The sequence below is a fragment of the Podarcis cretensis genome (assembly GCF_951804945.1).
Source record: "Podarcis cretensis genome assembly, chromosome: Z".
Taxonomy (NCBI): Eukaryota; Metazoa; Chordata; class Lepidosauria; order Squamata; family Lacertidae; genus Podarcis; species Podarcis cretensis.
Window position 1 is genome coordinate 32,769,022 of NC_137184.1, and position 25,976 is coordinate 32,794,997.

Here is a 25,976-nt window from a genome sequence, read left to right on the forward strand (position 1 = left end):
GAATGTGCATACAATTTTATGCAGGATGTAAAGAAAGCAGGTAGGCATTTTCTCTCTTCTGATACTAGAACTGGGTCATCCAATGGAACTTAGAAGATTCAACATACAAATGTATGTATGCACCACATACTGAAACCATGAGATGTGCTACCACACAATGCAGGCATGGCTATGAATCTGGGTAGCTTTAAAAGGGGTTCAGGTTGAGGATAAGACTTTGAATAGCTACAAGTACTCATTACTGTACTACTGCCAGTATTGGGGGCAATATGTGTCCAAATAACACTTGCTAGGAATCAAAAGTTGGGGAAAGCATGGGCTTCCCAAGGCCACCGTGAGAATGCTAGAGGAGATGGTCTTTGGGGCATCTTACCATTTAAGGCAGACATGGCCAAACATGGCCCTCCAGCTGTTTTGGGACTACAACTCCCATCATCCCTGACCATTGGTCCTGTTAGGTATGGCTGATTTAAGGCAACTGCGTCATTTAAGTCTCCACTGTAATAGCCTAGGGCAGAGGAGTCCTCTTTCCCTGATTGCTTCATCCCATCCAGGTGCAATTCTAGCTGGATCAGGGTGTAAAGCAGATCAGGATCTATGGTAATTCACTGGGTGTCTTGCTGTAGAACAGAAAGGCTCTCTCATACCCAATTGCTTTAACAATAGCAATGGCATCCTCCCCTCCAAAAAAATTAGGCAGCTGAAATGAAGAAAGCTTGGAGGAAAACCAGGAGTGTATTTTGGAATGAAAAGGGCTCTGAAGCCTGGGCCCCTGTCGTTCTTCAACTCCAGGCCTCTAAATCAAGGGTGGCTAGGTTAATGCTCTCCAGCTACTGCTGAACTGCAACTTCCATCAGCAGCACCAGTGGTCCAGGATGATTCAATTTGGGAGCACATATTAGCCACTTGTGCTCTAAATCAGTTTCTGAGAGAGACAGAGGAAAGGAAAGGAAAGGAAGAACTGCAGCTTCCACAGTTAGCTCTACCATAAATCATGAGAGAGAAATCCATAGCTCTCTGGCTGTTGTTCCCTGACCACTAACTATGCTATCTGTGGCCTGATGGGTATGAAGTCCAGCAACTGGTTCCCCAGCCCTGCCAGCCATCAAACCCACTAGTAGACACTTCCTTCTGCACAGTACCACCTGCACGTTTGAGTCAGGAATCAGCTGAAATCCAAAGTGGCAGGAAGTCAGTCATAAACACCAGGTATTGTTTCCCCAATATAATATATCCTCTTTTAATGGTGGTTATTAAGTAACAGGTTACACCTGCTCGCTTCGGCACCAAAGTTCTCCAGATTACTTCACCCTGTTTTGCAGTGCTAGAAGATAGATTCAACACCAATTTACTTGGCAGTTTATCTGGCAAGGGAAGCTTTTGTTGCATGCCATCAACAGCAAAACCAAACCTGCTCCTTGTATTTGGGGGGGGGGGGGTGTGTGTCAAGAAAAGGAACATGAAAACCCTCAGCCTGAAAATAACTCCTTTTGTCTCTGCTCAAGAAGCTCCCCTTCAGCTTTTGAGAAGAGAAGGTGTTACTCTCTTGCTGTTACGAAGGCAAAGGGATTTCCCTGAGTCTCTCCAGTGTTCATTCTCTCAAGCCTCCCCTACAGCCAGAGGGGCAGAGGGGAAGCAAACATGGGCAGAAAGCCAGGAGGAGGATGGTTGAAGCCAGGGATGAGGAACCAGAAGCTCTCTAGATGTTACCAACTCTGATCATCTCTTACCATTGGCCATGCTGGCTGAGGCTGATGGGAGTTGGAATCCAACATCGTATGCAGGACCAGAAGTTTACCATACTGTTGCAGCTGGGCTCTGAAGCTCCTGATTTTCACTCCCACCCAGCACAGTTGTTCCCCCTCAAAGGCTGATGTCAGAAAGGAGTAGCTTGTTTTACACCGTGACTGCCCGACCTTAACCTTCACATGACCATTGCTCAGTGCTTTTCCCCCAGGGGGTACTCAAGGGTATGCAGTACCAGCACCTCATTTTTTGTTGTTTAAAAATTGTGGCACTTATTGTAACAACTTCATGGTGAGTACCAACACCTATTTCTCTAGAAAGAAAGAAAAGCATTTCCAGTGTCCAATCAGCAGCAGGGAGGTTACCAGGAAACAGGCCACGATTGCTATTTAGAATCCGGTTTAATTCATGGTGCAAAGAGAGCCCAAGTCTTGGGCCATTACAAACATTCACAAATATTCACACACACTCTGGTGGGCAGGACAGGGAGGGGGCACACAAGCAGACAAGCCCACTCAGCCTGGTGCCTAGGCCTTCATCTCTCGAGTTTCCAAATGCATTCCAGACCAAGGATTTGGGCGAGACACTCATTCCTCATGAATGTTGAAGAGCTTGGCAACTTCATTGAGGTCAGCGTGCTCTTCCCCATCCTTGATGATCTGCAAGAGAAATAAAGCAGTTTCTGCCTTGTGTTCCTTTACCTGCTATGAGCCTACACTGTTCAGCTGAAGCTCCTGAACTGCCAGTTACTCCACTCTGCTATCAAACACCATGGGGTGTCCTTTTTGAAAAGCCCCCCGTCCCCAGGCCAATCTCAGCACTGTTACTATCTCAGAAAACAGATTAGATGCAAAGCAACATACTTAATCTGCAAAACCTGGGATGAGATAGAACTAATGGCCCGGCCTAGGCCAGATGTAGACTGCTGTTTCTCAGGTTTGTTCCCTGGCATCTCCTGATGGAGGGAGGGGGCAGGGCTAGGAAATACCCTTGTCCAAGGTCTTAGAAAACAGCTCCCAGTCAGGGCAAATAGTACTGATTTATATGGGGGACAAGATGACAAGACCCTAAATGAAATCCAGCTACTCGTGTAATCTTGAGGAGTCATATCCTGCCTTCTCTATTCCTTAGCTGTTATGCAAGGCAGGCAAGAAAACCAGCCCTGTACTTCTCTTCCATTAGGCTATCAGGAGCATCACCTCCAAGCAATTCACAATACATTTATGACTGTAAAGTTTGCTTTATGCTAGCTAGATCCTATTTGCAAGGTCTTCTTCTTCTTGTTTTTGCCACACGGAAAAAAGTGTGAGCTGGAGAAGCACTGGTGTGCTGCAGTTACTCTAAATAGTCACAGAGACCGAGCACAAGGGTATCACACCAGATATATGGGTGAACACATGGAGAATGACACATTCCCTAGAAGCACTGTCTGTATCTTCACTAGCATCACCCTACTGGATCACTGACATCTCATCCACGGAGAGTTGCCCATCTCCTATTCACAACAGTCTGATTACAGCTTCAGAGTTTGGCAGACAAGTCAGTTCTAGTTCTGTTGGCCCTTTTTTAAAAAAATAAAATAAAAATTAAATCCTTTCTGAAGACCATTGATGCTAACTGCCAAACACAGCATCTCGAGGCAATGAGTGCCACAGGGTGCATCAACGGAACTATTACTTCTTCTGGACAATCAAAAGGCTGCAAGTGGCTTCTACAGGAAGTGCTTCTTTTTGCCCATGATATGATTCTTTTAAGTTATGTATCTTCTACCTTTTCAGCCCCAGGGCCTACTTTTAACCCAAACATGCATTTCTTAATCTTTCCCCGTATGTCTGCACAATGGCAACACTCCTGTTGTGACCCACCCTGGATCACTCTGAAGCCCACTAGTGGGTTCCAACCCACCAGTTGAAGACCAGTGGGCTAAGTAACGGCAGCCACGTGGATGTCGACGGCACACCCCATGAATAAACCCACCCCCAGACTCATGCTGCTTACCTTTCGAGCAATTGGCATCCGGTTAAAAATGTTCCACAGCACAATTCCCACCACCACTTTATCCCTGAGGTAGAAAATGACGCCTTTCCCATAGTCCTCTCCCTGCTGTGGGGCCTGCAGGCTGGAAGGCGAGGCGGCCGAGACCTTGAGCTCTGGTGCTTCTAATTCCGTTTCACTCTCGGAGCGGATTCCAGTTCCTAGAATAAACTTGGTTTTAGCCTTGTGCACAGCCTGTTGTGCTCTCCTCTCCTGCCTGCCTTGCATGCCAGGGTCCCCCAACCTGTAGCCCTCTATATGAAATGATGGACTACAACTCCCATCAGCCCATGTCAGCATGGCTAATGGCAAGGGATGATGGGAACTGTAGTCCAATAAAGGAAGGGCACGGATTGCCCACTTCTGGGATAATCTTTAGTAGGCTGCGTTTCACTCCAAGGGAGAAATCAAAAGCTACCCCTATGAGAAGAAACAAACACTTCCTCCAACCCAAGATGACTCTTTTATGAATCAACCAGTGGAAAAACTGAAGCTAAGTCCCCAAGTATAGCATAGTTAAGGAGCGAAGTCTCACCCGATTCCTCTGTGGCTGATCGTGGGGTGTCCTTTGCTGTTGCTTTAGCAAACACTCCCACAGTGGGCAAGCTGCCGTCCACAAGACCAATAGCTTCATAGCCAACATCTGGGCCCAGATCACTCCTAAAGAACCAAGCAAAGACAGTAAGGGCTAGCTCAGAAATCCAAGGCAGGTTGTGACTGGCATTCTCAAAGCACAAAGAAAGTGACTGAACACAGAGAGGCTCTGCAATATCTTGAATCTCTTTATTATAGCCCAGGAAGGTTGGCGTGTCTTTTAAAAAAACCCAACTGCATCCATGTTTTCATAATGTGGGCTGAAAGCAACCAATGTTTTGGAACATAACTCTTTAGATTACAAGAAAAACAAAATGCTGTCACAGGTATTATGTAGAGTGGCATGTCATTGGTTGTTTTTAGATGCACTTGTTCTACTCATGTGAACATGTTTTTAGCCATATGTGTTTTATCCGTGTTTGTTTTCATTTTTGTGAGCTACCTTGATTCCCAGTTCTATGGTAGATAGATGACACACAGACAGACAGACAGACAGACAGAAAACTCATGGGAAGTAAGGGGCAGGGGTAAAAGTACCATCCACTGAAAACCCATCAGATATCCAAAGCTGCCTCATCCAGGTCAACTGCTGTCCACCAAGCCTAGAACTGTCCACTGTAACTGGTAGCGGCTGTCCAGAATCTACTGTAACAGATTTTCCTTATCAAGTGCTACCTGAGATCCTTTAACGGGTAATGCTGGATTGAACCTGGAGCACTCTGCTCAACCATTTTAATGCCCTAAGAATTAGAACTTTCCTCTTCATTTTAAATAAAAGCTGAAGCATCAAGGACACTGACCACAGCACCAAATCCTAGTTTGGCAGAATATGTACAGCTTTTTGTTATAGCAGCGCCTTCTAACGTGGTGCTCTCCAGATGCCGTTGGATTCCAACACCATCAGCTGCAGCCAGCAGGGCCAATAGTTAAGGATGGTGGAAACTGTATTCCAACAACAACAGAGACACAGCATGTTGGCTACTCCTGCATGTAGCAGAGGTAGGGGCCTTGGGGGAGATGTCTGGAATTCTGAGATGAGGAAAGGAATATTCCATTTCATATTGCAAGAGGGGAGGAATAATAATAATAATAATAATAATAATGATGATGATGATGATGATGATGATGTATCCAAGAATTAAGGGAAAGCATATCAGAAGAAATGTTAGAACCTCTCCTTGCTTTCTACTTGTGGGTTGTTGGGTGCAGGTTTTTTGTTTTTGTTTGTTTGTTTTGTATAGTAAGGGAGCATTCAAAAACCAACCTCAATCTATAGCCTAACCATCTTATCCCCACCTTATTCTACTGCCTGGCAGGGGAGATACCTTGATCCTACCAAGGATCTCAGGCACCAACACAGGGGGAAGATACCTCTGCCAGAGACCCCAGAGAGCCACTTTCTATCAAGAGCAGACAATACTGGGCCAAATGAACCAACAGAGTGAAGTTAATATGAAAGGCAGATTCTACAACTTTGCTACACCAAGTTGATGCAAATGCAGCACATTGAAAAGGTCCAGGAAGATCAGCTCAACCTGAGCAAAATCAGACAGAACAAGAGAATCCACATTACCAGAACATGGACTGGTGCCAATATGGCTTTGCTGCTCCCGTCATGTTCTCTCCTGCCAGCCTTCCGCTCACCACAGCGTGATCATGGTGCTCCACACGCCGCCTGCCTAGCTTGATGTCATAGAAGCAAGCAGCATCCCCTGCCTGGGAAAGGTGCAAAGGGTGAGGACTGGGCAGAGAAAGGTCAAATTAATGAGAGATTTATCAGGTCCTTCAAAGCACCACCGTGGCTTCAATCTGGGCATTGTTGGTCTCCAGCTGGGAAAGGTGGCCTGAAACTCTTTTTAAGAATGCTTGCAGCGTTGGTGGAGATGGAAAAAGAGAAAATGGGCTTTTGGAAAGTGATTAAAACTAGAGCAGAATGAAGCTGTCCCATATTCAGCACTGAATATGCTGCTAGTCACAGTCAGGAACCCTTAGCTATTTTCTTTTGGGGAGTAGGAAATTTGTGTCACGATGACCAGAAGCTTAACTTTCTTCGCTTTAAATGGGAACAGTTTCTCAGCATCCCATGCACATTACTAGATTCCATGCCAAGAAGCATGTCATTCTCCTTTAACCCCTGCTCCTCAAAAGCAACATGCTTGGATGTTTCTTCCAACTGTCATCATCCAGAGGAAGAGAAAACAGCATTTGGGCACTCCTCCATTGTGATTAGATAAAAACAGAGCTTGGTCTCCCCCACTTCCTCCAGCAACCAATTTCCATTGCTGAGACCATTCAAGGGAGAAACAGCTGTAGCCACCTCTCCATTGTACTTAGACCCAGGTCTATGATCTGCTGAATTACTGTCCAGCATACAGGTGTGAAGTTTTGGAGGAAAATTAAGACAGTCTAAAAACAGACTTCTCCAACCTCCAGATAGTTGGGACTCCATCTCCCATCGGCCCCAGCCAGCAAGGATGCCAGGAGTTATAGTACAAGAACATCTGGAAGCCTCCAGGTTAGGAAACACTGGTTGAAACCATATCCAAAACAGACTGCTGTTCAACTTCCAAAACCTTTCCACCCTTAGAACAAAGTTCTGAGGCACTGGACCATCCAAGGAGAGAAGCAGAGACAGGGCAGGGGAACCACTGATGAACAGACACAGTGAAATAGATCACAGGGTGATGGGTTAATAATTGGGGTGTGGGGGTGGAGAGGGCTAAACTGGAAGCATTGCAAGTGGATCATTCTGCAAGTCATTTGTAAGCATAATGTTCATGATGTGTACGTAAAGCTAGTTCTCTTTTGTAAACCACTTTGGGAGAGCTTTGCCCTGGAAAGCTGCATGTATGTAAGCACTTTAAATAATAATTGATGCTCTTATTATACAGGCGTGTGTCCACCCCCCCTTAAGAGTGATTGATTTGTGCGTAGTACTGGGAAATAATTAAACAGTTCAATTCAAACTTGGAAATGGTGAGAGAGAGCTGGAGGGTCCTCATGGCTCTCTGACAAAAGTCACTGAAGAGTTCAGTGAGGGTGGAGGAAGCCCCAAAAAGACCAGAGGCACAGCAGGGATTTGTATTGGCTGCTCAGCCTCCTTGCCTAATAGCCAACGTGCGAGGTAGCTCAGGAGCAGTACTGCTTTCCCGCGCATCCTCCAGCTATCCCCAGAGCTTCAATTCCAGTTATGGATACTTTTGGATACAGTATTTTTTTTGTATGGATTGAAGAGAGAGTGGCAGAGGTGTTTAAAGGGTGTTTAGGGGTGCTTCCCATTTTATGCAATTTTACCTAGGCGCACAGGGCCCCAGAACATAACCACTGCATTAAGTGGGGAGTTGCCTGTACTAAATCTTTATATTCAGTAAACTCTGCAGCAGCTCAGGCCCATTCAGACGCTCTCTCCATACATACACAAACACACTTACCACCCAGATATTGGAGCGGGCCTGGAGCTCTGCATTGACCCTAAAGCCCCCAAAGTCTGAGTCCACCTCCAGGCCAGCTGACTTGGCCAGTTCAACATTGGGCTCCAGGCCCACAGCTGCCACAATGTGATCGGTCTCCACCTGAAAAAACAGAAAAAGCAGTCCGTTTTTTAATTCCTCTGAAACTACCTGTGTACTATGTGGCTGCCAACACTTAGAAGTCTTAGCCCCAAAGTGCTTACAGTCCAAAATTTGACAGAGAGGAGAAAGCAGAAGAAAAGGAGTGAAACAGGAGTCAGCTTAACTGGGGTGGAGAGGGAAAAGACTATGCATTTACTTCAGTTACACCAAATTAAGTTGGTTTCAGTAGGGAGCAGGAACCAAGTGTTGGGTTATATTATGACCGCAATTCACTCCTTTTGGGCGCAGACAGAAACACATAAACATAAGAAGAAGCAGGACCTGATCACAATAGCACTCTCCCCTCCTGTGGTTTCCAGTAACATTATTCACAAGTGTTATACAGTGGTACCTCGGGTTACATACGCTTCAGGTTACAGACTCCGCTAACCCATAAATAGTACCTCGAGTTAAGAACTTTGCTTCAGGATGAGAAGAGAAATTGCGGCGCGGCGGCAGCAGGAGGCCCCATTGGCTAAAGTGGTGCTTCAGGTTACGAGCAGTTTCAGGTTAAGAATGGACCTCCGGAATGAATTAAGTACTTAACCCGAGGAACCACTGCACTGGCTCTGACAGTGGAGGCAGAACATGGCAAAGGCAGGTGATCCATCCTGTCACTTGCCCAGTACTCACTTTCCTTCCATCCTTCAGTCTTATTTGCAGCCGGTTTCCAACAACAGATACAGACTTGACAATGGCATTGGGCATCACATTCACTCCCTCTGCAAGTAAAGCACAGAAAACAACTACTGCCTGATGGCAGGAGGCAGAGAGATACAGTGGAGAAAGACAGCATTACTAGGGCCCCCAGATGTCTGCATTTTTCCGGACATTACTGGGATTTCAAAGGTGGAATTGACGTATGGGGGGAATTTCCAAAACATGGTGCTTCGTCCTGGATCTCAGGCAGGTCAACAACTTTTGGGATCTTCTTTAAAAAATCAGGGGTGTCCTGATTTTTACTTTTTGAAATATGGCAACCCTAGCAATGCCTGAAGGTTGCACACTGCCTTGCTGCTAAACAGAGCAGAGCCTGGCAGAGAAAAGACACAGCAGCAGGGTTGGTCAAGACCTGGACAGCATCCAGCTCACCCCAGGGCAGCAAAAGGAACAGTGCTGGTGACGCAACACCTTCAATTTAAAGCCAGTGATCAATTTGCTCCCCCCATGCTCATTGTAATTGCTAGCACTGCACTCTTGCCTGCCACCTTTTCTTTCAATACCGGAAGTGTGCACATGGACGCTAACTTTATTAGCAAGTGCCTCTACATGCCTTGACTTCCTGTTCTTCCCCACTCCATTTGGGCTTTCATATCTGTTAGGCTCATCAGCCTGCAGGCAGGGACTGTTGGAAGAGACCACGAGGGTCATCAACTTCAACCTCCTGCAATGCAGGAATCTTTTTGCCAAACGTGGAGCTCGAGCGCACAAACCTGAGATTATGAGTCTCACGCTCTGCCAACTGAGCTATCCCAGCTTTTGCTTAAGGGGGAACATTAATAGCTAAGGCAGAAAGAGACGTGGCAGGGCAATTACAGAGGCATGGCGGGCTGGAATGCAGTTTACAAAAAGGGATCTTGCCTATTGGTTATAGCTGACAGCAGGGAGATCAAAGGAGGGGTTGCAATGCAGGGTGCACAGAAGTGGGGAAGCGTTTTAAGTCAAGGGCCACATTCTCTCCAGGGTGGGGTGGGGGGAGTTACATACCAGCAGACACTCACTTTAATTCTGTTTCTGCCAGTCCCCCCCTTCCCCCTCAAAAAAAATATTTTTCTTTCTCATGGCCCAACACAGAAACAGAACCGGCTCACCAGGAGAGGAACACAGCACTCGCTTCTCATTCCTGCAAGTTGCTGGGAGAGATGAGGTGAAACTGCAGCTGGGTGCGAATCTGCTGCAAGCCGGATTCAGCCTGCACAACAGCAGTTCCCCACTCCCGAGCTGCAGGAAGGAGCCTACACCTGGCTGTCCAAAGAGCGAAAACGCAGAGTGGCAATTGCACAGGGAGTCAGAATGCAGATGCTAGGTGGCTGCTTTGGATGTAAGCGGCAGGGCAGATATGCTTTAAGCAGCTAGGAAAATGTGCCATGGCCATACTGCAGGCATGAGATAAGAATGTTGGGGTGGCAAGCCTCAGCTCTGCCTCCTAGGATCAAACTGCAGAGCTGCCTCATTGCACAAGGACTGTGGAACAGAAAGATGGCTTGGAGACAATTCTCATGCAAGTCTTCCTGCTGAGAGGCTGTTGCAGCCTCAAAATCAGACCATGCCAGTCTACAGCCCAGGTTGACATGTGTCTGGGTGCTTAAGGATAGCCTCTCAACAGCTCCAGCACAAAGACAGAAAAGGAAGGGCCTTACCTCGCCTGACTTTGTTGGTAGTCCAGTGGCTCAAATACTCAGGAAGAACTTTGCCCATGTTGCCATTCTCTGGGAACATCTGGATCACTTCTAGGCCCCTTGACTGTGCTGCAAAGGGAAATGGAGAGTGTGAGCTACAATTTGTTTTAGGGCATAATTCAAAGTGGTGGTTTAAGCCCTAAGGCCTAGGAGCAGAGTACATGAAAGATTGTATTTCTTCCATTTAAACCTGTCCGTGATTTAAGAGGCCCTTCAGGTGTCCCCACCTTCACAGAGTAAGCAGGAAGAGACCTGGAAAAAGAGTCTTTTCTGAGCTAGCACCCAGTGCAGGAAATACCCTTCACAGACATGCCCATAAAATTAAAAGTTGGAATGTGTGTGAGAAGGGTTGAGCAAGTGAAGGCTATTTTTGCAAGGGAACCACAAGAGAAGGATGAAATTGCATGCACACAGGACTATAGCTGTAACTAGGCGGAGGAAAGGGATGCGGGTGGTGCTGTGGGTTAAACCACAGAGCCTAGGACTTGCCGATAAGAAGGTCGGCGGTTCAAATCCCCGCGACGGGGTGAGCTCCCGTTGCTCGGTCCCTGCTCATGCCAACCTAGCAGTTCGAAAGCACGTCAAGGGCAAGTAGATAAATAGGTACCGCTCCGGTGGGAAGGTAAACGGAGTTTCCATGAGCTGCTCTGGTTCGCCAGAAGCGGCTTAGTCATGCTGGCCACATGATCCGGAAGTTGTACGCCGGCTCCCTCGGCCAATAAAGCGAGATGAGCGCCGCAACCCCAGAGTCGGCCACGACTGGACCTAATGGTCAGGGGTCCCTTTAGCTTTACCTTTACCGAGGAGGAAAAGGTAAGAAAGTTGTTATGGCTTGCAATTAAACCAGTAGAAGCTAATTGGCAGAAGTACTGCCATATATGGACATAACAAAAAAGCTTGTGCTTTTTTCAGATTTGGGATGCCACCCTTCAACTACTTGCTGGTTCAGGTTGTGTTGCGCTGGCCTTGCAACACGTAAATAAAAATCCTGTTTGATTGACAATTGGTGTCTGGGTCCTATTGGCTGTCCAGGCTGAACCTACAGGCTATTGGGTATGGAATCCAAAATTCCCCCAACAGCACCATCAGTATTAGCTTTTGGCATCAAGTCAATAGAATTCACTGATTGTTTGGGGGATAATATCATTTTACAATTTTCTCAATTTGCAGGAAGACTGCAGGTGTTCGCTTCCATTGCTTTATCTCCCGCTTTTATTTTCAGTGCTGATGCTTTGATACTGTTGCTTCTTGATGCTGCGTGCATGCACGAATGAGTGACAGGTTTATTGTAAGATACCTTGGGAGCAAAAGACCAAGAGGTGCCATATGAATATTTAAACACCTGTGCATGCGTGAGTACACACAAGACTGAGGCTGGGAACAAGATTAGTCACAGCAAAAGCTAGTAAATGCATGTACTCCTGCTTTCTTTTATACCCAGCAGACTTCTGCACACTCAAAAGTGAGAAACTCCTCAAGGCTGGTGTCTGTCTGCTTGGCTTCCTGGGAAATTGGTACACATCACCACTTAGGCATGGCTGTTGTGCTCCAAGCTCCCAGAATCACCCATGAAGGAGAGTAGAACTTCAGTATCCTGAGAACAGCCACATTTAATGCATTAACAACATTCTAGTCCTCATCACTGCAGAAGAGAATCGGGGGGGGGGGTGGAGTGGCTGGGCAACCTCTGGTGCAGTTTCAGAACCTGGGAAGATATAAGCTGGACCTCCAGTCATCAGCGGTGAGGATGGAGGGCTAAGAAGCCAGTCATTTTTTTAAAAGGACAACAGACTTAGCACAGCTAGTCTACAATTAACCTTACTAGTTCTCAAGAGAGTGTGTCTCTCAACAACAACTCCAAGAAGTAAATCAAAAGGCAAAAATTTGAACATGGGCGGAACATGTGAGATTTTACATGCTGCCAAGCTGACCTAATTGCAGTGAAAACAATCCAGACCCGACTGATTCATTCCGAGCAAGGCAACTCACTGCGTTTATTCCACTATTCTCATTTCTAAGTCCTTGCATTGTGGCAGAGCGCTTTAAAATTCTTGCCTTGTTCATCACCACAGCAGCAGGTTTGAACAGGGAGTAAGAGTGGTGTAGCCAAATAAGCTTGATGATCCAGTGGCTATTTATACCCTGGTATCACACTCTCAACTCCTGCTCTTTGCAGACTCTCACTAATCAGAGGTCATGCTTACCTCTTCGCCCCAAAGCACAGGCTAACTCACTACCCAGGAAACCACCGCCAATAATGGTGACTGACTTGACTTCTCTGGAAATTTTCTCCAGTGAACGGAAATCTTCAACCTGCAAGGAGACAGGGGAGCATTTCAGTGGTTCTCTTTAGTCAGTGTTAGTAACGGTGTCCCTGTTCAGTACATTAATCTGAAAAGTTCTTAGTTTATAGTTTCTCACTGAGACCAGTGAGCTACAAGGCGAGCAGAGGACCTAGGAGCCCATTCTCTTTTGGTATTGCTTGAGGTCTACAGGTAACACAAGATAGGGATGTGGGCTTTCCATAACCAACAGGTGAGAATCTGCAGTTCACCCAAATTGTGACTGAGTAGTGCAAAAACAACAAATCCCCCCATTTTTTTCAGTTGAATATCCACACCCCATTTTTTACTTCTAAAGAAGCCTTCTAAAAGCAACATAGCAAAACAGATACAATATCAACACAATAAAGCAAAATAAGAGAAGACATTATCAAACAATGAAAGTCAATGCAAACTAAGCTAGCAGTTTGAAGGAAAGCCAAGCTTTTGTTGTTTGTTACTAGTTGATTAGGAACGCGGGTGGCACTGTGGGTTAAACCACTGAGCCTAGGGCTTGCCAATCAGTAGGTTGGCAGTTTGAATCCCCACGACGGGGTAAGCTCCCATTGCTCGGTCCCAGCTCCTACCCACCTAGCAGTTTGAAAGCACATCAAAGTGCAGGTAGATAAATAGGTACCACTCCGGCGGGAAGGTAAACAGCATTTCCGTGTGCTGCTCTGGTTCACCAGAAGCAGCTTAGTCATGCTGGCCACATGACCCGGTAGCTGTCTACGGACAAATGCCGGCTCCCTCACCTATAGAGCGAGATGAGCACGCAACCCAAGAGACATCCACAACTGGACCTAATGGTCAGGGGTACCTTTACCGTACTAGTTGATTTGGTAACTATGAAAACTCTTGGTTATGGACAAGATTTCAATCCAAATTAAATGGGGCACAGAACCTGTTCTTTGCGGATGACAGTCTAGAAAAATATTTTTCATTTGCTGCACTTTTTAACATTTTTAAAATGTTCTTAACATGTTTAAAAGTTTGTTATTGTTTCCAATGTTTTTAATACTTTTATTTTAAATCAACTGCACTGTTCCAACTACTTTGTTGTCTGCCACCCTGGACTCCTTTGTGAGGAAAGCAGGATAGAAATTAAACTCTCTCCCTCTCTCTCTCTACACACTCACACACTCAGGAAAAACAACACATGAAAGACACTTGCATCTAATGTTATAAATTTGGGGTGGCAGGGAGGTGGGGAAGAAGACAAGGAAAAAATGAGAAATTGCTCTGGGATTTTCTGATATCTTTCATATCTTGAGATGTTCAAGAAACACTATGCTTGTCTGCTTTGCATTTTCTTTTTTTAATATGCTTTTTAGGGGGGAATCAATAAGCTTTCAGTTCAATGCAATTTCTTAAAAACAAGTCAATTAATAAGCATAAATTCATCATGGCAACTGATGGATGAACTGTTGGTCAAAATATGGTTCCCCTCTTCAGATTACCTTCCGGAAAAGGGTGAGCCTCTGCTGCACCTCTTTGCCTGCCCTCTCAATCACAGGAAGATTCCTTGGAGAACCACCTGAGGACACAAACGAAATACCAAAATCACATCTAGGCAGAATATCAGAGCCCTCTGGCATCTTGGCTAATACACCCCATGTCCACCCACTGTAGACTGAAAGAGAAAAAGAGGCAGCCTCCACATCCTAACCTGTGGCAATTAAGCACTTGTCATAGGAGATCTCTGAACCGTTGTCAAGTTTCACTATGTTGCCTCTGATGTCCATGTGGACCACCTGCAAGTCAAACATAAGCTCATGTTTCGCACAGAAATGAGTGAGCATACAGAACCTGAGCAGCATTCCCTAATGCAGCCTTTCTCAACCTTGGGTCCCCAGATGTTGTTGGGACTACAACTCCCATTATCCGTGACCATCAGTCCTGCCAGCTAGGGATGATGGGAGTTGCAGTCCAACAATGTCTAGGGATCTAAGGCTGGGAAGAGCTGCCCTAACAAGTAGCCTTTGCTTGCCAGTGGTGTGTGGCGCCAGAGGCAAAGTGGGCAGAGAAATGGTTCTAACTCTTACTTCTGTACAGCTGGCTTCATTCAGCCATGTAAAAGCCAAAGATTCCCATTCCCTCTATCTCTACATTCAGGCAAACAGGGTGCATCACTGCAGTTCAAGGATGAATTCCAGCCAGGAAAACACACACAAGGAGGATAAAGAGAAGGGCTGGTATGAGATCGCCTAAGGTGGGGGGCTAAGCAGAGAGGCTTGAAGGGCCAACATTGCCCCTGAGACCTGAGGTTCCTCCTCCTGCCTACATCATCTTGAGAGGACCTCCTATGGGCTCCCCTGGCTTGGGTGACAAGAAGAGAAATGGAGGCAACCACTGCTACGGAACAAACTATCCATTGCCTGGTGCCAACTCTTATCTTCTGGCACCACGCAAGCCCTTTTTAATTTTTGTGAGCCTTTTAACATTTCTCCTCCCTAGGAACATAGGAAACAACCTTAGTACAAGTCAGGCTACTTAACTATCTAAATACACGTTGTCTGTGCACTGACTGGCAGAAAAAGCTCTCTACCATTTCCAACAGAGGTCTTTCCCAGCCTGACTCGGAGACTGAACCTGTGACCTTCCACAGCCAACACATGCACTCCGCCAATGAGCTACGACCCTTCTGCCAGCCCGCTGCTAAAATTGGGTGTCATGCTGTTTTATATACAGCGGCATCTCTTTCAGTTTTGACACTGATTGGGTTTGTTATTGATTCTGCTTTGGTTTCAAGAAACAAAGGAGAGGATATAAATCCCTTCAGATATGGTACTGATGAAACAGATGTAATCAATGCTACACCAACCTTCCTTCCAGTGAGGACGGCCACTCCACCATTCTCTAAGTGAGGCAGGTCATGTGCAGATACATAGAATGAAGGTGGCTGGAAGTATATACTGCAGTGGGGTGATAAATAAGATGGAAGAAAGTGATGCTCCACTCTAAGTAGCCATTATCTTCAGACTTGCTTCCTCCCATGTATACCTCCACATACTCAAACCCAGTAGTGGCCAATGTGGTCCCCTCCAGTTGCTGTTAGATGACATCTCCCATCATCCCTGACCACTGGCTCTGGGGCTGGTGGGTTTTGGTAGTCCAACAATGCCTGGAACACCCTACACTGCCTATTCCTGTTTTAATATCTCCAGAGGTGACCCTGCTTCAAAGTGCTTGCACTACTCTCCTCAAGTTAGGCAGCTGAAGATTAGGACTTCTGGGTAGTGATACCCTCTGGGTGGAATTCACTGCCCCATGAGGCCAGTGAAAGTCAATCCTTGATGAATATTTAAAAGCAGGTAAAATCTTAGTTAGGAACAACACTTGCTGCTTAAGACTGGCTGCTGCTGTTATTTTATTGTTGCAGGTTATTATTATACAGGGTGCCCATTTTTATTGTGCTTACTGTTGGATTATTATATCATTCAATGGATCATAAGCTGCCTTATGCCCTTAGCTTTTGGTCAACAAAATTGGACAAAAATACTAAACTGTACATTAAACTTAAAACTCAAAAGCAATTCTTGGGAAAGATACCAGGATCCTTCGTGCCAGGGATGGGTTGACCTCATACTTTTTTTAAAACACAGAATCTTCATGGTCCCCCAGCATGTTTTAAAGGTACAAAGCAAGCAATTCACAATCTCTCAATATTTAAGCCGTAACTGATCTGTGTTGAGCAATCCTGAGTATACACTCTTGCTCAAGGACATACAATGAGCCATGCTGGACTAAGAGCCAAGAGGTCCATCACTGTTTGCAAGGATCCCGGCAACAAGCATGTCTAGGAGCCAACGCCCCAACCTGCAGATAACAACCCAACTTTTTTGCTCCAAATTTATTCAGTTGGGAAAGAGCTGCGGCACTTGAGGGAGGAGGTACCTCAGGAACAGCTAGCAATCCATACAGGGAGCAGGGAACAAAGATTTCAACCAGCAAAGTAAAGAGCTCTGACCAGACTTCTAGGGACCTATTCTGCACCACTCATCTCATTGCCAAGCAGGAACATGAGGCACCTATTTGGGTAACAGCAGATACTTTCCAGGGCATTGCTTTGGATTCCAAGTCTCAAACGCTCACATTGATTATCATTTTGGCACATTTGGGGGGAATATGTAGTGAGGGAGGAACAAGAAACCCACCTCCTCTGTTTACCATTCCATTGCTTGAACCGCAGCGTTTCTGGGACATCTGGGTCATCTGAAAACCACAGTTCTTTGGAAAGTGGGGGCCGCATGTATGGAAGTTCAGGGTCTTCAGACACAATCAATACCTTGGACATGAGGCAGTGGAAATATTTACCTTAAGAACCACAACAAGTACAAGAAAATTTGATGTCACAGCCAAACTCTGTGCTTCTGTCACTTACCTTGGCCCCAGGATCTCGAGCCCGGATGGATCTGGCTGCAGCAAAAGCAGCAGTGCCTCCACCAATTAGTAGGAAAGGAGCATGGGATGGAACTTCTGAGCGAGCGGCTGCTTCTGTTTCTTGGGCTGCAAGCAACAGATAACCAAGTGGACAGTGAAGGCAACCACAGAGGTACACCCGAACAGAAAAAAGGTCTCTCGTCCAAAAGAAACAGAAAGGGAAAAGAGCCAACGCCCCAACCTGCAGATAACAACCCAACTTTTTTGCTCCAAATTTATTCAGTTGGGAAAGAGCTGCGGCACTTGAGGGAGAAATTATTCTCTGCCTGAGAATAATTTTAATACCAAAGAAACAATATTAGTGTGTAATATAGTGACTTCATGTATTCAACATGCATCTGATATTTTCATTGTTGCAATCCTCAGAACACCCCTATGAAGTAGGTTGATAATGCCACCCACAGATTGGAAATGAGGGGCTGAAGCTGAGAGGACAGTAGCTTACCTAAAACCACCTATCGGCACAAACAACTGTCAGGTGTGATGTGAATTGTAGCAACACCTGGAGGGGTACAGGTGCTCTGCTCCTGTTGTAAGCCTTACTACAACTTAGCAAACCCTCCAAAACAATGGTGGTTACTCCAAAGAGACAAACAGGGTCAGCCTAAAGCTTAAATCCAGGTTAAATTCCTTGACATCACCATATAGGGACAGGAAACCCTGGAGGGCAGGAGATAATATTAAGCTAGACAGATCACTGCTCTGACTCTGTAGAAAGCATCTTCCTGTATTCACAGTAGCATCAAACCACACCAGGATCACAAGCCCAAGCACAGGGGCAAAATACAGAATTTTCCCAGGGGACCCCAAAAACGTCTCTTCCTTCCCTATAATCCAAAACAGAAGAGCGGACAGCCGCTCCATCATAGCCTCCACTGCAGCATTTATTTTAGAACCAGCACACATTGTAAAAATAACACTATTCAAAGATACTTTGGTGGTGGTGGGAAGGATACAAAGTCTGTCTGTCTTGAAGCCCTCTCTCACCTGCTGTGCTCTGGGAGGCAGCATCTGCTTCTGGAAAGAGAGGAGATGCAATTTGGAAAGCTGCCCTGTGCAGGTAAGCAGAATGCAACTTCACATCACACGCAGATCAGGCCAACATGCTAATTTGATGGCGATTTCTGCTACAGCTAACAGGGTAGGGTCGTATTTGCTCAGAATCTTACTGCTAAAGGCCTGTTTCCCTCTGCTGACAGCTCCGTTTCCTTACATGATGGTAAAACCTTTTTAAACAGCGAACCTCATTTGAACTCTCTTCTTTGCAGATCCCAGCTTGCAAACCAACATTTTATAGCAGGGACCTGCTTTGACTCCTATCAGCCCCAGCCAGTATGGACAGCTGTCAGGAGTGATGAGAGCTTGAGCTCAACAACATCTGGAGGTGTTACACAAACATCTGGAGGTGTTACACATCCCTCTTCTAAAGGTTGAGGCAATCCTGATAAAGCTAGATACATACCTGACAGGGGTTTTGCATCCTGCTCGGGGCGCTGATCCATTGTTGCAATGCGCTCATTATACCGCTTTTGATCTTCTCTTAATGTCTTGTATGCCTAGACAACCAAACAGGTGACAATTTTGACATACATTTTGGTTTATCTTTGCATTTATCTTTGCATTTGATTGGCTTTTGTCCACCTGGCACACTCAGGAAAAGTGGCTTCATTCCAAGGAAGTAAAACAAAAAAAGAGAAGCATCTGCCTCCCCAGGGGAGGGCAGTGGGAAGACATTTTATACAAAGATTGTGGGCTTAAAATGCAATGGGTAATTTGAGAGTCCCCTTTTGCAGATGGGAGAGAATTTCTGCAACTCCAAGTGAAGGTTGCTACAGAGGACTGGCCAGGCTTAGATTCAGCAAACATATAAAGGTGCAGACAACTGGAAAACCTGATCCATGGATCAGCAGCTACTGGGCTCAGAGGCCAAATCCAAATGTTGCTCTCTTAAGGCACCATCAATGCAGGGGCAAGACAGCTGTGGGATGGGGGAAGCAGTGGCTGTGGTCTTGAGAGGCTAGATAAGTCTCAGCAGGCTAGTTGTACTCAAATGTTGCCTCTAGTGAAAGTCGCTGCCGACTGGAGTTATATTGCTGAGAAATAAGTTGGTTCAAAGTGTGCCTGTGGACTATTTCTTCCCCTCTCAACAAAAAGTAAATAAATAAAACCATGTATACTTCCCCAAAGGGGGTCTGAAAAAGTAACAGGATACCCCAACTCCATGCAAAAAGTGAATTAAAGCATCTATTAGCAAGAAGCAAAAATCACACAAATATGAGGGAGAAGACGTGGGGGAGAAAGGAAAGTTAGCAAATGCTTAAAATGAAAAAGTGTGCAAGGTTCTTCTTAAACAGGTACAAAATTATGTAAGATAAAAGAATAATGATGGGGAGACAGAGAGAGATAGAAAGAGAGAGAATCAACATCAATCAACAAAGAAGCTGAGCCTTCAAAGACAGCAGGAGCAAAGACAAGCATTTGATTTATCACAACCAGAAGCATGAACTCCAAAGTCAGCCTTCCCCAACCTGGCACTCTCTAGATGTTTATTTGGACTCCCACTAGGCCAAGCCAACATGGCTGAAGGTCAGTGCTGATGGGAGTTGTAGTGCAACAACTAGAGAGCACCAGGTTGGAGAAGGCTGCAGTAAAGCTCGATTTTATAGAAAGATTAGGTTGTGAATATTTAAGACTGCCAGCATGAAATGGCAAGCTTCAGTTATGTCATGCACCACCCACCAGCCCCGGCAACCAAACTCAATGGAAAGCAGCTTACATAAGCGCCTGCCCCCGTAACTGCTCCTCCTACAATTAAGAAGTACATTAGGTTGCTGCTGCCCTTGCCAGGAGCACCTGGAGACGTTAGCGATCTAGAAGGGGGTCTGAGATGCAGGCACTGCAAAACTGTAAAAGGAGACAGGGAGGAAAGAGAAGAGGGAAAGGAAGCAGAGAGCTCTGAGTATGAAATTAGGACACTGGATTATACAGATATTGGGGTGAGCAAGGCCTGTGTCAAAACCAGTATGCTAAAAGACAGAAGGTGTTCATTTATAGTAAAGAAAAGGACTCTTTTCATCCCTGATTCATTGTAGATTTAGCTTTGACCATGAAAAGAAGCAGCCTTGTTCAAGAACAGCCACTGCCTTCCCCTCCTGCAGCTGAGGCATGTGAGAAGATGAGGTCTGCACATAACATGTGCTATTTTATGAAATTATTCTGCAGAAGAGAATGCTAAAGCAGGTGTTTGTCTTACTCCCAGATGCCACAATTCTTTCCCATTACCACCAGCAGTTGCAAAGGTTCTGCTGCTTCTTTGGATTGGGTCCTAAACATTTTGACATGATGATGACGATGTATAAAGTTGCAACATTGCACAAGAGGTTCACACTATTCCGAAGGTCCTTTCCTATCATTCAAAATAAATGAGAGGCACACTCTGAATCTCCATTTAGTTGCTTTCTGAGATTATTCACATCTCTCTGTTCAAGGAACCCAGCATAATGTCTTAAGGTGGCAGGTAACTGTACATTTGCACAATGCACTAGATTTACCCATGTCTCCACCAAAACAGGTTTCAAACTGCCCACCCCATACCCTATACTGTTTTTTTAGAAGAGGAAGCACATGCAAAGAGTGTGTGCTTTGCATACACAAGTCTCCAGTTCAATTGCTGGCATCTACACTTAAAAAAAAGTATCGGGAAGTAGGTCATGGGAGATATCTTAGCCCCAAACCCTGGAAAATTGTCACCATTCAGTTGCCAAAACAATGGGCAGCTTAATGGCCTCTTTTCATTTACAACATCAGTTATTAGCTCCTTTGAAGAGTGTTTTAGGCTGTCCCCAGCAGTTTCCCTTTAGAAAATGATTTTGGTGTGTTCCACTGGCAGATCCTCTGAATGGTTTGGGAAGCATCTGATGCTGCGTAGGTGTTCAAGCTAAGAAGGGTTAGACTTGGCCAGTCCACTGGGATCAGAGACCACTGGGAACCTCAGGTTAAAAGTAGCTAGTATAATAAATATTACTTAGAACAATATCTTTATATATTGTTTTGTTGTTTAGAAAACCTAATGCTTTAATTGTAAGCTATGCTTTATATAGGCAAAGTCCAACGCAAAAGCTTTCCTAGTAAAAGGGTTTCAACAAAGAGACAATGGATGACTGGTAATAGCCAGGCTAGGAATAGACTGTGACTTGGCAATGGCCCTGGACAGATCAACTACTTGTCTGACCTGGTAAATATTTCTTACACCCATTCTCCCTAGTCCCACAATTCCTGGCAGCTACTCCCAAATCAGCACAACTCCAAAATAGGTGGTCAGTAGTGGCACCAGTGGCTGATGCAGGATTTCACCGGGGTTGGGGGCAAGAAGAAGAGACACTGAATAATAGCAGCTTTTCTATTTTAAAAGGGTCTCCAGAGGGCCATGGAAAGCTTGCTGAGATAGAACAGCATCAAAGCAAGACAAATGGGGCAAGAACTAAGAACATGTTGCACAAACGCAATCAAAGCATCCTGCAGATTCCAACTGCTTAAAGACTCAGGGGTTCAATTCTCAAAGAACAGACAAACCAATTGTTCTGCTATCAGGTTCACGCATCAGGCTCACGTACCCATTCTTTCCCCAAAGTTTTCCAGTGATGGCCTGGAATCTTGGTTTGAAATGGATTTCCAAATCTGTTTTGGAGGCAAACCATAGTTTGATCGAGTTGAACATAACAGCCACCCATTGGTATACTTAAACTAGGAAGGGAATCAGAGTGTGCAAGGAGGGCAACAAGTCTGAGGTCTGATCCTGGTGACCAAACCATAATTTAAGAATGAAGCCAATGTTCCTTTTTTTGCCCTCGGTTAAGTCCTGCTATTTAAGAATCTGATTTTAAATAATAATTCATAACTGATCTTCTTTTGAAAAAAGGGTATCGTGGGAGGAAAATCCTTAAACCAAATTTGCATATACCCAATCTCCAGGAATACCAGAACACCAAATCTGCAAGTTTCCTTGGAGACTAAAACAATGGCTTTATCTTCTGCTAATGTCATAAGCTATGGCATTTACAGCATTATAATGTGTCTGGAAAGCAGCAATAAACAAAACTCTCAGGCTAAACAAGTGTATCAGCCTGTGTTTAGGGACAAGCTCAGTGTATGATGCAATAATTGCTAAAAAAAACCTCGCCTTTACAAAAAATATCAGAATTCTTCCAACCAGTAAGAATAAACATAGAATTTCAATCTAGTTTCTGTACAAACTCAATAAAGTGGTACCTTGGTTCCCGAACGGCTTGGCTCCCAAACGCTGCAAACCCACAAGTGTTCCAGTTTGCGAATGTTTTCTGGAAGCTGAACATCTGTTTCAGCTGTTGGCATTGTTTCTGGGGCCAATCAGCCCCAGATTAGAAGCCGAGCCTTGGTTTGCAAACGTTTTAGAAGTCGAACGGACTTCCAGAATGGATTAAGTTCAAGAACCAAGGTACCACTGTATAGCAGACAAAGTAGCCATTTGTTTGTAGATATATAGTGTTTGCCCTTCTCGTGAGATAACTGAAACAATGAGAGAAAAGGTTAACTTTTGATCCAGGCTTAACTTTGCTCCTGTGAGATTTTGCTGACGGAGAAGAGAAGCACAGAAACAGAGATGAGAAGCAGGAAGAGCAGAAACCAAAGGAGAGCTTAGAAGAGAAATGACCACTGTGTAGAAGGAGACATCTTGCTCTTTTCTTGACCATCAGGCCTTTCTACTTACATAGGCCCCTGCTCCTAAGGCGGATAAGCCCACAAGAAAGGCAAAGACAGTATTTTCGCCTTTGCCTCCCGGAACACCAGAACTAGTCATTTGTCTGCTCAGCTGAACTTCTAAGGGAACTTTCCATCGCTGAAAGAAGTTGCCTGGAAACACAATTTGTTAGGAGGGAGAATAGTCAACAGTGTACCTTAATACACCAGCTAAGTTATAAATTGACAGTTGAGCAATCTACTTGTTTCACAGCCAGTGCTACATTAGTACTAAAATTATTTCACTGAGACATCCCAAAAGATAAAAATTGAGCTGTTTACCCTCTAATGCAAAGCACAAAGGTGGGCCATCGGATTTAAAATAAGGGGTTCAAGGTGGCTCACAACAAGGTTCCTGCCCTCCCCCCCATCTCTATATTCACAATCACCTTGCAATCACCTTGTAAGTTAAGAGACAAGAGCCACATAATAGATACCGTATTCTGGCTTACCGTGGTTTATTGTGAATATGAAATAGGCTGGTACACATGCTGTCCCATCACTCCCACTTTAGTCTTCTCCGGGGCAAACAGGATAAGCAAACCACAAAACCTTGGTTCCCTGTTATGTCTGAACCAAGAATCATGGTTTGTAGCTCCCTAAGAGGCCATGATCTCCAAGCCATGCCTTCAGGTTGGCTAGCAATCATGGCTTGTTAGGAAGCACCTGTACTTTGAAACTCCCTGCCTATTGCTATTAGGCAGGCACCATCACTATAATCTTTAAGATGCTTGCTGAAAACTTTTTGTTTCAATCTTATACCTATCATATGCAATCCTATACATGTATATTAGCCACACTCAGTGATACTTCCTCCCAGGCAAGTGTGCAACGGTTCTTGGTCAAATTCAGTTGGCAACTGGGTTCAGCAGAATACACTCAAAGGTACCAATAGTAAACTACATCATTGGCAACTCTAATGCCACAACTTAGAACCATAGCAAGCTTTGAGGCCACAGCCAAGAAATAAGTTTAACACTGACTAAAAGCATTGATTGACAACTTGGCATTCCATTCCTGTCCACAGACAAGTGGACTGATTTCCAAAAACAAGAGTAACTGTTCATAAGCACCCATTAACTTCTCCCTGTTACTAAGGCCCCTAGCATTAGAAACCTGCAATAATTTTTACTTACCTGCTTTGTACTCATAAGGGACATTGCTCTTGTGAGTGAAAAACAGACTGGTTTGTTTGTTTAAAGGAGGCTTAAAAGTGCAGCAAACATGTGAAGGAGTGGCAGAAAGCACTCTGTCCCTCCTTCCTCAGCTTGCTAACTTGCCTATGTGGAATTCCTGATCCAATACAAGTCTGCTTCAGCTGTGATTTGACACCTTCAATGACATAGTAAAGGTTAAGTTTTAGTCACATGAGTCTTGCAGCCCAAGTCTATGCAGAGCTAAGGTATTCCTAAGCTCACTGAAATCATTGACTTTAAGCACCATTAATGTGTACAGAATCAGACTTGTCAGAGATGCAAAGAGCTAAGCTTTAAATATTCCAGCATCCCCACTCACTTCTTTCTTCATTACTATAACCGCATTTTACTTGAAAACAGAAGAAGCTACAACTAACACACATTCCATTCCTCAAAAAAGATCAACAGGGAAGTTGCACCAAAATGATTTGAGACTTATTTCCAAGCAAACACTTTTATAATTGACCAGGGAGAAATATAGGCTTACGTTCTTGATTTCAGAAATGAGATCATTTTAGGAATTCAACAGCCAAATATCTACACTGACCAATTAGTTAGATGTATGAACATGTATGTATGAAGAGCTGGGCTCTTCTTGAAATTTTTCATTTGATTAACCAACACCAGGAGGGTTTGTTGACTCTAGGCACTGTACTTTGATATTTCCCCATTTAGGTTTACCAAATTCTCTTCTCTGGCCTCTTAATACCATCCTAACTTCAATCCTAACCAATTTGAAAATAAATAAATAAATAAATGTTCTCCAAAAATGTAGGCTATTAACATATGGGTGCCAACAAAGGTTTTTTAGGATGTAAGCAAAGGATGAAACAACAGTAATAATTGGTTGCAAGACCAATAACTCTACCTTTTAGGATAGAAAAGTGAGTTCCATTCACTTGGAAAGATCTGGAATTGTTGTTGGCATCCATCTATCTCAAGAGACAATGGAGTGTCCCTCCGGGAGTGAAATGGGTAGCTACATATCTGTACTTTACACATGTTTATTACTTAATTAATAAGCCCCACTGAAATCAGCAGGGATAACTACCAGATAGACATGCTTGGGAATATTACGTTGGTCCTCGTTTTTTTTTCCTTTAAGAGCTTTGGGGGAGACTTGGCATGCACATCAACCTTTGCAGAAGTATAGCGTCATAACGACCCATAAACTTCCTTGAAATAAAGCGTCGCTTCGCATTGCCTTTGTGCATTATGCGGTACCTCGGGGGTTTTCTTTGTTTTTGGTTAGCTGGCAACTCCATCCTAAATAGCTCTCCTTGGCCCACCCCCACCCCGAGAATCAAAGCAGGTGGAACTGATTTCCTTATGTGGGCATCTGGAACGAATGAAGCAATTTCGTAACTAGAAGTTGTGAACATGTTACCTACGTTCAGAATTAGCGGGGGGCGGGGCGGGTGTGTGTGTGTTTAATGTACCCTAAAAACAAAGACACGTCATTTATGACAATCGCACTGCAGCAAAGGAAGCACTAAACCCATTTCCCCGAAGGGGAGACTGAGGGACTTCTGGAAAGACCTTCTGGAGATTCGCACCCCACCCCACCCCCGCCTGCCCTGCCTTCTCCTTTCAGGCCACGCCGGCGAAACCCCCGCTCACCTGTCCCCGCACGGCCCCGTGACCTTGGGCCCAGCGCCCGCACTAGCCTGGTAGCCACGCGGCAGCGGAACATGATGGCGGCGGCAACGGGCACCGACCCGATTCAGGTCCGATCCCGGTCTCCACGTCTACTGACAGAAAGACGCCCGCGGAACGCCGGTCTCCCTGCGCACGCGTGTCCCTTGTCAGCGCGCGCTGCCGCTCTAGGAACGGGGGCGCTGTGACTCTACGGCCAGG

At 45.2% G+C, this 25,976-nt stretch overlaps 1 protein-coding gene across 6 annotated transcripts; it reads right to left on the bottom strand.

The window, feature by feature from the left end:
- Positions 1–2,128: 2,128 nt before the first annotated feature.
- Positions 2,129–25,919, bottom strand: AIFM1 (apoptosis inducing factor mitochondria associated 1). 6 transcript variants are annotated; one of them, XM_079962422.1, is made up of 17 exons: positions 25,740–25,919; positions 19,925–20,052; positions 18,611–18,704; positions 18,136–18,165; positions 17,090–17,214; positions 16,863–16,993; positions 15,530–15,620; positions 14,375–14,459; positions 14,166–14,242; positions 12,589–12,697; positions 10,346–10,453; positions 8,619–8,707; positions 7,806–7,946; positions 5,948–6,090; positions 4,316–4,440; positions 3,745–3,941; positions 2,129–2,405 (listed from the first exon to the last, which is right to left on the bottom strand). In XM_079962422.1, exons 1-17 carry the CDS (start codon positions 25,810–25,812, stop codon positions 2,334–2,336), a joined length of 1,818 nt encoding a protein of 605 aa, XP_079818548.1. In that variant the 5' UTR covers positions 25,813–25,919; the 3' UTR covers positions 2,129–2,333. The 6 variants fall into 6 exon arrangements, with proteins under 6 accessions (XP_079818548.1, XP_079818547.1, XP_079818550.1 ...); XM_079962421.1 differs by lacking the exon at positions 19,925–20,052 and adding an exon at positions 22,895–23,037; XM_079962424.1 differs by lacking the exon at positions 18,136–18,165.
- Positions 25,920–25,976: the final 57 nt, after the last annotated feature.

What these genes read in the sequence shown, in the direction of transcription:
- AIFM1 (XM_079962421.1), bottom strand. Translation starts at nt 25,812, where the DNA reads ATGTTCCGCTGCCGCGTGGCTACCAGGCTAGTGCGGGCGCTGGGCCCA. An exon ending in CCTTAGGAGCAGGGGCCTAT is followed by an intron (nt 18,705 to 22,894) that starts GTAAGTAGAAAG and finishes TTGGTTGTCTAG; the next exon opens with GCATACAAGACATTAAGAGA. An exon ending in TGCCTCCCAGAGCACAGCAG is followed by an intron (nt 17,215 to 18,135) that starts GTGAGAGAGGGC and finishes TGTTGCTTGCAG; the next exon opens with CCCAAGAAACAGAAGCAGCC.